Raw genomic sequence first — 13,899 nt, 5'->3', positions numbered from 1 at the left:
GCTCCGACCCCCACCAATCCAAACTTCTGACATGTCACTATGACATGTCACATGTTTGTCAGATGTTTAGCTACACTTTAAAAAATAAATAAAAACTGGACAGCCCCCTAGTTAGTTTCAATTTTTACAGACCAATATTACTTGTTTCAAATGGTGTTTCTCAAACCATTAGTTTTGAGACATTCTATTGTTTAACTCTCTGTTGATTATCAATCTGTTCCCAAAGTTCAGCAACACTGTCGGCGTGATTCTTGTGCAGCGGCTTCATGCTGAAGGGTGGACTCCTCCAAGTCACCACTCCGTTTCTGGAACTCTGCCTCTTGATTCTTGTTCAACTCAATCTGAGCTGAAGTTTCCCCTCCAACTTCTTCAAGCCTTTCACTGATCTCCTCAAGCTCTCTAGACAAGTCGGCCCTGACACGAGCAGCCGGCCGGCTCAGCTTCAATCTCCTCCACTTCAATACAAGTCTAGTAAAGGAAAATTGTAATCAAAAAATAACTTCTACTCCCACTCCATACACCAATACTCACCCCCCCCACCCAAATTCAAATAACCACAAACCACACCCAACCACAACCAAACACACAACAAAACCACCACCACCTACCACAACTAACACCTACCAAACACCAACACCAACTCCACAACCCAAAACCACAAACAACCACCCAAACAACAAAAAACCACCACAACCAAACCACAACAAAACCACAACACAAACACAAAACCCAAACAAACACACCCACACCACCAACACACCAACCACAAACACACCCAACCCAACAACCAACCACCAACAAAAACAACCCCACCTCCACAACACACCACACAACCAACCCACCCTACCCACAACCTACACACCCCAACAAAACCACCCAACACACCCCAAACCAAACAACCACCCACAAACACAACCAACAAAACACAAACACAAACACAAACCACCACCCACACACCACCAAACACAACAACCACAAACCCAAAACAAACACAACCACCAAAAAACAACCCCACACCCACAACACAACCACAACAAACCCCACCCAAACCAACACACCCCCACACCCCACAACCAAACCCACCACCACACCCACCAACAACCACCACCCCCCAAACCCAACAACACCTCCCACCCCATCCAACCCCAACCACACACCTACCCCAAAACCACACAACAACAACCCACCCCCCCCAACCCACAACCCCTCCCCACCCCCCCACAACCTCCCCCATCTCCCCTCCCCCATTCCCTACCACCCCTCCCCCCCCTCCCCCCCTCCCCCCCTCCTATCTACCCCCCCCATTCCCTATCTACCCCTCCCCCCCCATTCCCTATCTACCCCTCCCTCCCCCTACCTACCCCTCCCCCCCACCTACCCCTCCCCCCCATTCCCTATCTACCCCTCCCCCCCCATTCCCTATCTACCCCTCCCTCCCCCCTACCTACCCCTCCCTCCCCCCTACCTACCCCTCCCCCCCATTCCCTATCTACCCCTCCCCCCCCATTCCCTATCTACCCCTCCCCCCCCCCCCAATCTACCCCTCCCTCCCCCCATTCCCTATCTATCCCTCCCTCCCCCCATTCCCTCCCCCCTCCCCCCCATTCCCTCCCTCCCCCCCATTCCCTCCCTCCCCCCCATTCCCTATCTACCCCTCCCCCCTCCCCATTCCCTCCCTCCCCCCTCCCCCCCCTCCCCATATCTACCCCTCCCTCCCCCCCCCCATTCCCTATCTACCCCTCCCTTTCCCCCATCTACCCCTCCCTCCCCCCATCTACCCCTCCCTCCCCCCCTGGGAGTAAGTCCAGCGTTGCTTTCCTCCTCATCTTCCAGTTTCTTCTTGGGAGTCAGTCCAGCGTTGCTTTCCTCCTCATCTTCCAGTTTCCCCTTCTTGGCAGTCAGTTCAGCGTTGCTTTCCTCCTCATCTTCCAGTTTCCCCTTCTTGGCAGTCAGTTCAGCGTTGCTTTCCTCCTCATCTTCCAGTTTCCCCTTCTTGGCAGTCAGTTCAGCGTTGCTTTCCTCCTCATCTTCCAGTCTTTCGGCGAATTCCTTTATTTTATTCTTAATGAGACGGTCACAGCTTTCCTCTACATCAGTTGAGTTCTCTCCTTCCTATGGAAGGGAAAAGTTTTGTTTTATATACAAATTATATTTAAAAATATTTTATTTTTTTTACAAATAAAAGAAACTTTTAAAATATTATATCTTACAGATTGCACTTGAACCAGTAAGTCATTCTTTTCTTGCAGAAAACCAACCATTTTCTCCTCCAATTCTTTCCAATTCTTGTGTCTGATTTAGACAGGACGTACTTGGTATTCACAAACTCTTCCTTCATGTTGGGCATCTCCTCAGTCTCAGCATTCTTCAGAAGTTAAAATACAGTTTCATCCATCACCAATGCTTCACATTCATGAATAATCTGACATTGTACTAAATGGCAAATACAGCATCACTAGCACACAATGGATTCTATCTACACTTTATTACATTTTTTTTTTTTACCTTCTTTCCACCATCTTCCATTTGACTCATCAAAAAACCTCTATGAAGAGCTTGAGTTCAGGTGATTTGTTGGGCCAATTTATAATCCGTCATTACTTTTAGAATACCCAAAAGACCAGCTTTGAGGAACACCTGAAGGGAGAGGGACATTATTAGTTGGTATCCCACATGCTTTTCAGTTTGTTTTTTTATTGGACTTTTAACATTGGTATAAAACTCCTACCTTTGTGTGTTCTAATCTGTACTGTGTGTGATCAATATCAATAGAGCCCAGGAGCTTCTCAAAATCCCCACCTCGAATAGCATTTAGACTCTTGTACCTGAATTGGATGACGGATGATTTATAATATGTTTGTATTTCTTTTTCATTTTGGTGTGATTTTATTAATAGCGGTTTACCATGGTTTAACGTCACCATATAGGATTCTGCTGGAGAATACTTTCCAGCACACGAAAACATCTCAGTTAGTAGATGATCAGCTGATGCTCCATGATACCTGGGTGAGAGCAATATCATCAATTGGTAACAAAATAGCCTTGCGTGATTTTTTCCAAAAGATACTGGTGGTGATTTACTCAGAGAATTGGTCTTACTGAGAATCAAACAAAAGCACAAAGTGAGAATAAGTGTTCTCAGGTTAGTCATAAGATGCTCAGAGTCTCCTGTGAAATTAAATATACCAAGTTTTTTTTGATGAGAGGGTTACCTAACCCCCTTATTGACTGCCAATACACCTTTTTACCACACAGTCATTAAGGGGTCTCATTCCAATGAATAAACCTTTTCATGCTACATCGGTATGGTGTCCCGAACTGGGAGTAGCAGCGGCTCAGTAGTCTGATGACAGCTGGGCTCCTGCTCTAACACCTAGGATCGGAGTTACCTCCAATCTCAGCCGTTTAACCCCTTAGATGCCACAGTCAATAGAGATCATGGCATCTAAGCGGTTTACTAAGGGAGGTGGGCCGCCGATGGACTGCAATAGCATTAAGGGGCCTAACATGACTGTATGCTTATTGGGCCATGCTGTATATTGCCTGTCAGTTTTATACTATATATAGAAGCTATCAGCAGATCGCATAGTATTGTAGTATTACTGTATATACAGAGCTATTTGAGCAACACATTGTGGTACAACTGCATGTGTATTACTATACAGCACTGCCATGTGGATACTACTATGTATGTATGTATGTATGTATGTATGTATGTACTGCTCAATCTGTCCTTATACAATTAAATTACATTTGTGTACTAAATCTAAATAGATCTATTTTTTTTTTGCTATAGGAGGCATTAATATACATGTGAATATTAATTTTGGTTGGCCACTTGAAAAGAACCTCGAGTAAGAAAATAACTTTGAATAATGTACTCGAAAATGCAATAGAAGAGTGAACTTTATTATTTTAAGATTTCATGGTGAAGTATCAGTCGGCTATTCACATGTCGTGTTATGCAGGTGCCATTCCTATGTCCAAGCAGCACAACCCAATGAATGAGGGGGATCAAGAGTTCAACACAAACTGTTCTTCTACCTTTCTGGGGCTGCATTTTATATTTATGCTATGGGGTCTAATTACACCTGTGGAGTAACTACCTGAAAATAAAATCCATTTTTAATTGTTCCAAGTATAAACACTAAAATGGGCTAAATTGCCAATACATATCTGGTAACAGGTAAAAGCAATGAATCAGACTGAAGAGAACACCGGAAAAGACGAGAGCACAAGCTCAATTTCCATATTGGAGTAAACCTGCTCAAGTTCAACAGTATCTACCTGATACAAACTGGCGCAAAAAATTGCAACTATCCAGCATAGTGTGCCCTACGTGTTTCTGCACTCAGTTGGTGTAACGAGGGCGTCCTCAGGGGTCACAGACAGTGTTAGATGTCACCGGGCAGTACTATTATGTACTATAGAACGTAACCCGGTGTGTATATGTCACAATAGAACATGAACTGATATCTGGCGGTCAGCAGTGTCGTTTGCGCGCCGGGAGACGCGATACAGTACTCTCGAGTGCGGTCTGGCAGTTCATGTTCTATTGTGATATATACACACCGGGTTACGTTCTATAGTACTGCCCGGTCACTGTCTGTGACCCCTGAGGATGCCCTCGGTACACAAAGTGCAGAAACGCGTAGGGCACACTATGCTAGATAGTTGCAATTTTTTGCGCCAGTTTGTATCAGGTAGATAAAGTTGAACTTGAGCAGGTTTACTCCGATATGGAAATTGAGCTTATGCTCTCGTCTTTTCCGGTGCTCTCTTCAGTCTGATATACATTGCTTTTGCCTGTTACCAGATATGTATTGGCAATTTAGCCCATTTTAGTGTTTATACTTAATAAAATCAATTTTTAATCGTTCTTTCAGGTAGTTACTTTACGTCAATTTGAAAGAATACTGTATCAGCAATTTAGTGAAATAATTTTCTAATTACACCTGTGGGTACAAAAAAACACTGTACGTCAGGTAAGTTTGGTTGTGATCCAGCATTGAATTATTACAAGGACACACTATAATAATCCCAGCCTAGAGGATAGTCATTAGACAGATGAATCCACATCAGATAATCTACCTAGATCTCTACTTTAACCAATATGAGCTGTACATAAACCTATAAGCTGTACATTAGCGGGAAGGTATTACACAGCTGCTTTCTTATCCCCACTCCTACGTCAGTGATGAAGTCTGGTTTCAGTAAATAAGGGGTAATCGTGGCAGAATTAAAAGCTCTACAACTTTCTAATATTCTGTATGTGGCAATTCGGTACAGTTTTCTAGATCTCTGCTTGATTTAATTCAATGGGAATCTTCATTGTTAACTTTCAGACGTTGAAAATGTGTCCAGGTTCATGTGATGATCACAAGATCTCCGAGATTAGAGCGGGGCTGCGGCTGCGTATTACAGTTGTTGCCGGGCTCCTGATTGCACGAGCTCGCCTGCTGATCACGAAACGCGTCACTGAGTTAAATGTGTTGTACAGGATTAGAAAAACATGGCTGCTTCCTTCCAAAAACAGTGCCACATCTGTTCACAGGTTATGTGTGGTATTACAGCTCTGCTGCAAAACCAGACACAATCCTTGGACGGTATGGAGCCTGTTTCTAGAAGAAAGAAGCCATGTTTTTCTTATCCTGTACAACTCTTTTTAGAGGAATATTTTTAACCTGTAATATTTTGTTAGGGGACAACTGTTTGTACTTTTTTGCTTCAAATGTTGGTGGAATTTCCCGTCTCAAGGTATGTCGATTATGGGCAGCCATATCTAGCGAGTCCCTGTTTTGAACATGTCCCTACTTAATAGATCTGTTTTAAATCTATTAATTCTCAAGTTGAATCCACTAAGAAAAGTGCAAATCTACAAATCTCTAATAGCGTTGCATAATTATTCCCTCTTACAAAGGGAGCAATTGTAATACCAGGTTCCCCGCAAATGGCCTGCAGGACTATCAACACAATACAGGGGCCATTCACATAAGCTTGTGTCCTGTGAACAGGGATGTAATGACTGGCATGGACCACAAAAGCATAGGTTGGGCAGCACATTGACAATTCACAGAATACTGTATTCTGTTCTTGGCACCTGTGGCGTTCTGCTAACATATTAAGGAACTGCTAGTTACACAGTTCCCAAATATGATCGTTCTAGTGGCTGCGGCCTACAACTCCACTATAGGACTGAATTCTATTCTATTAGTATTCATTATATGATCATGTGAACAGTACAGCACCAATTATATTTTACCAACAATGTGAAAGATATTGAAATGCAATTCTGAGAGCAGCGAGTAGGTTATGGCCCTAATGAGAACTTTATGGCATCCGGTGCTATACTACGGCACTCATTGCAATTGTCTGGGTTTTGCAGTCAGTGGAATAACAAACTTTGATTCCATTTGTAGTATTGTCACCATTGACTGGGATCTATCACGTCTTGTGGAACGTGGCAGCTTTATCTGGCAGCAGCTATTCGGACCAGCGCACAAGTATCTTGTATCCTTCCTTGGACAGTAGTCACACTGCGCTTAAACCCTGTGTTTTCAGCCTGTTGGCAGCATGGCTCCATTTAATAATATGTTACACAGGAGCCTCAATCTTTCCATGAAACTAAAAACATCCTATGAAGTGTCTTTGCCCTTGGACTTGACAAGATGCCCAGTTTTAGATCTCCTTGAAATTCAATCTGAGACTTGTGCGCTCCTTCCCCTCCCGTCTTTGACACTAAGTAAATGCAAACAATCTTAAACAGATACCTGATACCAACCACCCACATGACATCTGGGCTCTATTCTAGGCCTGGCATGTCTGGCAAGGAATTAAGGAAAATACTTAGCTGCCTTCTCAGCCTGTCTCATCTTATTAGACACCATCTTAAAATTAATTATATGTGAGATTTATGCCGTGTTTCATAGCCAGCAAGAGACTCGCACAGATATCAGGGGCACTCTTAACAGTTCTGTTTCCTGTTCAAGGAGCCGAGAAGGATGAGCAACATCTGGCACCTGTAATGGGTAAGAAAAGGCAAGTCCTGGAGTGGAGGAGGGAATTCATTTCTCTTAATTAGGATTTAATCCCCCCCAGGCTGAAGAAACTAATAGAAGCTTCTTGTGCGAGTCTAACCTTCTAGATCGGTGGAAATCACAGGGTGCACAGTCATTACTGAGAGCGCTACCAACTGGCAACTTAAAAAATTACCACCTGCAGGACAGATATGCCCACTCCGCAGGCTGCCTGACCTTCAGAGGTGAGTAATAATACTGCATGTGTGTTTGCACTACAGAACATCTGTCTAGCACTGTATCTCTTAACATGACAATACAATTCTATTATACTCCATACATAGAGCACAACAACTCCCAACATGGCCACGAGATAAAAAGCCTGGACGCTCCATGGCGCCAGACACTGCTGGATATTTGTTGTTAGTACGACTTTACTTCTGTTTCTGTAATAACACATCTGAATTCATTTAGCATGTATATAGTAGTGTACAGGATTTTTGTGTCTGCATGTGGGAACAGCGTGCATCTTCCGTGCCGCTCTGTGGATTAAATCTGTTGAATGTATGAAAACAGGACACGCACTTGGGTAACAAACCAATGGGTATGCTAAAGTACACAATTGTAGAATTTTTTCCCCTATACAAACGTATAAATTATAGCTGTAACTAAGTAAGCAACTGCTGATTTCATTATTATGCTGTTCTCGTGGAGAGTAGCCCAAAGCTCTCATTTAAAGGAACACTCCAGTCAATATTTTTTATCTTGGACCCCAGGAAAGGTGATAAATGTACAACCGCTGGGACATGTGGGAGTCCCGTGTTTCCCGTTTGAATGAAGCGGCGGTCAAGAGTGCGTACTGCCACTTCATTTACTGTCCACAGGACTGACAATGGAATGATGGTCATGCTTGGCTTTCTCAAACAGGGGACACAGGACCCATGTCAAATCGAGTTTCCAGCGGTGGGACCCCCAGCGATTGTACATTTTGTAGAGGTTTATTGTGGGCCAATGCCTTTAAACCTAAAATGTATCATCCCTCTATTTAATATACATACAGTTCCCTGTTATAAGCCATTAAGGGCTGCCTATAGAATGACTGCAGTGGGATGACTGACAGGAAGTGCAAAATAAGCTCTGACCCCTGTGTTTACTCCCCCATGTCTCATATCTCTCCTGGTGAACCCCCGGACACTTACATCCGTATATGTGACTTATAGCGCTGCTATACTCTCAAGAGCTCGTGTAGTGGCCCTTTAATATTGATTGAGAAAACGCATGTAGTTTAATATTCCCAGCGGTAACACTGCTCCTATCCAGTCCTGTCTCTTTCCTGGAGGGACCGCTCATATATTTGGACTCTGTTCACACCTTCTGGAAGTGAAGAGAGCCATAAATACTCATGTAAACCAGAGAGGCTGCAGACGACCTGCACCAGCCCTTCAGATCCTCATGTCTGTGAGAGCAGGTGCTGGGTCACTCTTCTGAGGTGGTGTCTCTTGCTTTGTGACAGATGTCACATATGGTTTTTCTTTTAAAAGGACTCTCCAGCAAAGTGAGGGGCGTCACGACAGAGAGTTTCATGTGACACCCTCAGAACAAAGTTCAACCTCCGGGGTCAAGTTTTTCTTCACCGGCGGTGGCTCTGTAGGCTCAGCTCGTGAGTTACGACCTTTCCTCATGACAGGCTGGGAGATCAGGTCACCATGTTTTCCTCAGAGGTCAGAGGACAAGAACGGTCTACTTGCCAGACTAAACACTAACCTTATCTTATTAATAACTGGAGCATTATGGGAGCTTCTAGGAGAAATAATAGAAGTAATATAAAGAGATTCTGGTAACCTGATGTTAATAGTCGGCCAATTCCCATAATCCGGCACAGAACCGTCTGACACTCTGTAAGGAGAAGATTTAGTGGTAATAACCATTGAGAAGGCTCCTGTGAAAATACCAAGTGTACAAGTGGTCTTATAATAAGGCTTCATTCACACGGCCGTATAACCATACGTTTGGTGCCAAAAGCAGGATTCAATTCAGTCATGAGAAAGCCAGAGAGCCACCCCCCCCCCCCCCCCCAAAAAAAATCCTGTGTGGGGTATTAAATAAAGCGTAATACAGCCGAGTGAATAAAGATGGAGGGAACGTTCCCTGCAGGAGAAGCAGCTGGATATAGTCCACGCCGTGCAGAATCCAGCATTAGTAAGGTTGTGATGGGCGACTTCTTGCCAGTTTCAATAGTAACATGAGGGAATTGTCGTTCAAGCAATTCTCTACTATAATCATTATAGGGACAAGACTCGTATATTTGAGCGTCTCCTTCTGATTAGATTTGCTTATAATATAATAATTCTGTACATTTTTATCTTAAGATCTTACCAGTTGTACATGGACCTCCCGACTCTCGTACCAGGTCATCTTGAGTTTCCACGGCTGTTTCCTCCCGATAGACAATGCGATTAAACTACAAAGACGGAATATTTTTAGCTCGGTATTTCCACGTTGCCTTTAATGTCGTAGGATGTGTCACATCAGGTAACCAAATATTTTCTCAGTCTCTGTCGTTTCTTTCCTCTTTCTAGTAATTGTATTTCGTGGTTCTATTTAGGAAAATATGTGACCTGGAATAATAAACAGAATGAACATGCTGGTGGCGCTATTTTATGAGGACTGTGTAATGGATAAACATCATTTACTGAACCAAACCAAAAAACAAAAGCAGATGCAATGGATGCAGGCAAATATATACAGAGTTTTTTGATCAACACCCTAACAAAACAATTTTTGGACACATGTATTTGGGGGGCGATCACTACTAGATTTCTCCTTTTGGTTGCGTCATTTACTGTACCGGTGGCATGGACAGCAATCCCCTACTATACGCTTCTTATCTGAATTGCTTCTTTTGTTAGATTCTCGGTATTGAGCGCCAATCAACAAAACCGCACGTCCATCAGCGCTCGTCTGCTCCATTTAAACAGAACAATGATCGGAATTGTTGAGGACGAAAGATCATTAATGCGATTGTTTGCCCCCCATACATTTTGCATCTTATCGGCAGCAAATCCCCTGCTTACACTGGAAGATGTAGTGCCAACAAGCGAACATTTTGTGGGCCGCATAAAAGATCCGATCAGCTGACAAACGAGCATGTGCTCATTTGTGGGCTGATCATTGGCCGGTTTACACAGGGCAATGATTGGGAAGGAGCGTCATGCGAGCGATTGTTAGCCCGACCATTGTCCGTTAAAAGGGTCTTTATAGTGCGAGAACGGCCAAAGGGATGGAAACAATCCCTGCAGTTCAGTTGATTTCCCCGTCATGGTCCTGTGTTCTTATCGGACAGCTCATCTTGTAAAGCATGATAACTGAAGTACCAGATATAACAGGGGTTCATGTGTATCGATGCTAAAGTCAAGTTGTTGAGTTGGAGGTCATCTGGTTTAAATTATTAATGGAAGGGGGGGGGGGGGTGAAAAAAATAAATACATATATTTTTTTCCCCTTAGGTATTGGGTGTGGACTGGATGGGGTTTTGGCTTTATAGGTCATTTTGTATATTGGATGCTGGGTTGTGATATGTAATGTAGCTTATGCAAATAAAAAGATTTGAGAAAAAAAATGTAATTGGTGTATATGCGGTTCCTAACAAGGGGTTGTTTCATGAACCCCCCCCCCACACACGACTCCCCTCTGTTAGCCAATCTCTCGTTCTGGCAGACTCAACCGGTCCATATTTTACACAGTCGCCCATTCATTCTCCCTGTGATAAAATGATTAGTGGCTCATCCAAACTGAAGGTCCCCTTGTGGTCAAAAAGAGGTACATACACTAAACGTTCCCAAGCATGAGAGCCGCACTATGATGATCTATAACTAATGCTAACAAGAATAAAGACAATAAGTAAACTAGAAGAAAATTGTTAATTGAAAAAAAATGCCAAGTGTCCATATTACTGAGCTGCAGTGAAGTCCAGGTCCACGGTGGTGAAAGTGGTGTCAAGCGCCTGTTATATGAGCATCGGGGAAAAAAAGGCTTCAATTTGCGCGGCCGTATCGGAATTGGACCACCGTTGATTGGTAAAGAGTTGCCTTCTCCGATGAGTCACGTTTTCTGCTTCATAGAACGGATGGACGTCGGCGCGTCAGGCGAGAAACATCAGAGAACAAACACCCGGCAACCATTGCTGGAAGAACACGAGCCGGTGGCGGCAGAGTTATGGTCGGGCGATGTTTTCATTGCGTTCTCTGGGCCACTCATCCATGTGGAAGGCTCTGAAGAGATTTGGGTGTGAATCCATCGTTGCAGGTCACGTCCCCCCCCATACATGCTGACTGTTTTCCCTGGGACAGATAGAATCTTCCAGCAAGACAACGCGACATGTCACACGACTAGAAATGTCAGATAGTGGCTGGAAGAGCACGACCGAGACCTCCAAGTGCTTCCCCGGCCCCCTAATTCACCAGACTGGAACCCTATTGAGCATCTGTGGGACCACCTCGATAGAATCTTCCAGCAAGACAACGCGACATGTCACACGACTAGAAATGTCAGATAGTGGCTGGAAGAGCACGACCGAGACCTCCAAGTGCTTCCCCGGCCCCCTAATTCACCAGACTGGAACCCTATTGAGCATCTGTGGGACCACCTCGATCATCTTGTTCGCTCTGTGGTATGATCATCTTGTTCACCCTCCACCAACGTGGGATGCTCTGCAGTCAGTACGGCGCCAGATACAGGAGACCACCACCCTATAGAGTCACTCCCCGCCGTCTACTGCTGTCCAGCTGCACGTGGCGGTTACTCTGGATATTATCTGCTGGTCATAATAATGGGACTCGACTGTATGTATCCAATGGTTTAATAACCACAAAGAGTGAAGGCTCCACCTGCGGGAACACAGATGATGCCACTTCACAGGTAATCATCACTTCATATACTGACAATTATTTCAGTATAATATAGAGTAAAACTACCAATGTCCTCTGCAGCATGGAGTACAACCAGTATTACAATGACAGAGGTCACCATGACATCCTAGCATGAATGTTACTAAATCAAGCCCCTGACGGACATACACATTATACTGCATTGTTGCTGCCCCTCCTGCCACAGTCCACACAGAACGCCATTTGAGGCTGAAAGTAGCACCAGGGCCAGTCTGTGTGTGCAAAGCAAGATGTCAGGTAGACATATCACATAATAGAGAATACCCATAAACACACATATATATCTCTCTCTCCGTATCGAAGTCAAATATGCCGTCGAATATCTAAAATTGCACACAATAACGTGGTGGTAAGGGAATGTAAAGTACATATAGTAAAGTTACAAAGTGATCAATAGAGCATGATAAAGCATAAATATATTTCCATTGAAACAACTATATACTGTATACACTCCACATGAACCACTATTGATAGAATATATTTACCCAAACGGGAGGATACAGCTTTATAAATAGGAACCCATTGAAAAAGCTGATGTCGAAACTCGTGTCGGGGTGTTCTAGTTGTATAGGGGATCAGCATGCAAGACATGGGTTGGTATTGGATTTTGACCCTGGTTTAGGGTTTCCTATTCATAAAGCTGTATCCTCCCATTTGGGTTAATATTTTATTGGACATATACTTATGCTTTATCATGCTCTATTGATCACTTTGTAACTTTACTATATGTACTTTATACCCCCTCACCACATTATCATGTTCTATTGTGTGTTATTTTAGATCTTTGATGGCCAATTTGTTTTTATTATGTTTCTCAAAGTATTTGATTTTTGTATGGTACAGGATTGTGTACTGTTGGTTATTATTAGACCTCGATACAGATATATATATATATATATATAGAGATACATATGTTTATGGGTATTCTGTTTAAGTGCTTATATATATATATACACACACACATTTATAATATTACGCTGTTTAGGCTTGGATTTATTTGGGTATTGTTATCACATTATGTATCCTACCGCCCTTTGCCAATCTGCTACACACTGTGCCCGTTCAGTGATAAATGTAGTACTATCAGAAACATCAAATTCATACACATGGAGAACATGCTGTATCCTCCTGCTCCCATGTACATCCTTACCACAACAAACGGGGCATATAAATTGATGCACATGTGAGCCTGTATGGTAAATACACCCGCACGCGCACACGCACACACACACACACTTCATGTATTACTTGTAGCAAACGTTTCTGACCAATCGGTAGAGTGGTATTGTGCCCAGTTATTACTCAATTACTACACCCCGGTAAATGAATCCTTGTGTACTGTCTAGAATGGCGTCAAGGAGGTGGTGTAAATTTTTGGGAGTTTGGTCTGTCATCCTAACCCCCTCCTCTTATTTTCATCTGATTGTATATATTTACATTGAGCGATACTATATGTAGAATTGAACAAACTTGAAGGTTTTTTTTTTAATATCTATTTGGGCAGGTAATCTTGTTTTAAATTTTTTGGCTGGTCTAGTTTCGGAGGCGCCCTTATATTGTATCGAGGATAAATTTATAGGTTCTCTGATCATCCGGCTCTTCCAGATTCATGAACAGAATGTCAACTCTACAGTAAAGACTGACACGTAACACAGAAATGAGTGGCGCGAGGTGAACAATGGACATTTATATACTATGGTAAGCGACAGGACAACAAGATGGGATCTGTGTCTTCAGCCATTTTCTGTTAACCATTTAAGACAGAAAATATGAAATATTTAAAAAAAACAAAATATATATTGAAAAAACATAAAATATAAAACACACTTGGAATTTCAAATTCTCTCACGCCAACCAATAAAATCAATAAAAAAACAAATAAACCCAGCCATGACTTCTTCCCGTGTTCCAGTAATGAACCCAGGAGCTCATTGTAT

The 13,899-nt window shown here is 43.1% G+C and overlaps 1 protein-coding gene across 1 annotated transcript in view; it reads right to left on the bottom strand.

Annotated features, from left to right (window-relative positions):
• Positions 1-227: 227 nt before the first annotated feature.
• The window catches only part of LOC142658961 (uncharacterized), a 94,111-nt gene continuing 80,439 nt past the window's right edge, over positions 228-13,899 (bottom strand). The window contains exons 5-12 of the mRNA XM_075834566.1: positions 9,393-9,634; positions 8,859-8,912; positions 2,905-3,002; positions 2,729-2,825; positions 2,506-2,637; positions 2,211-2,365; positions 1,759-2,112; positions 228-455 (exon numbers count right to left, since the gene is read on the bottom strand). Of these exons, the coding sequence (XP_075690681.1) occupies positions 228-455; positions 1,759-2,112; positions 2,211-2,261 (633 nt within the window). The 5' untranslated portion in view covers positions 2,262-2,365; positions 2,506-2,637; positions 2,729-2,825; ... (1 more) ...; positions 8,859-8,912; positions 9,393-9,634. The remainder of the gene's footprint in view (positions 456-1,758; positions 2,113-2,210; positions 2,366-2,505; positions 2,638-2,728; positions 2,826-2,904; positions 3,003-8,858; positions 8,913-9,392; positions 9,635-13,899) is intronic.

The sequence above is a fragment of the Rhinoderma darwinii genome, chromosome 8, assembly GCF_050947455.1.
Source record: "Rhinoderma darwinii isolate aRhiDar2 chromosome 8, aRhiDar2.hap1, whole genome shotgun sequence".
NCBI classification, from domain to species: Eukaryota; Metazoa; Chordata; class Amphibia; order Anura; family Rhinodermatidae; genus Rhinoderma; species Rhinoderma darwinii.
This window is presented reverse-complemented; position numbering and strand designations above follow the sequence as displayed.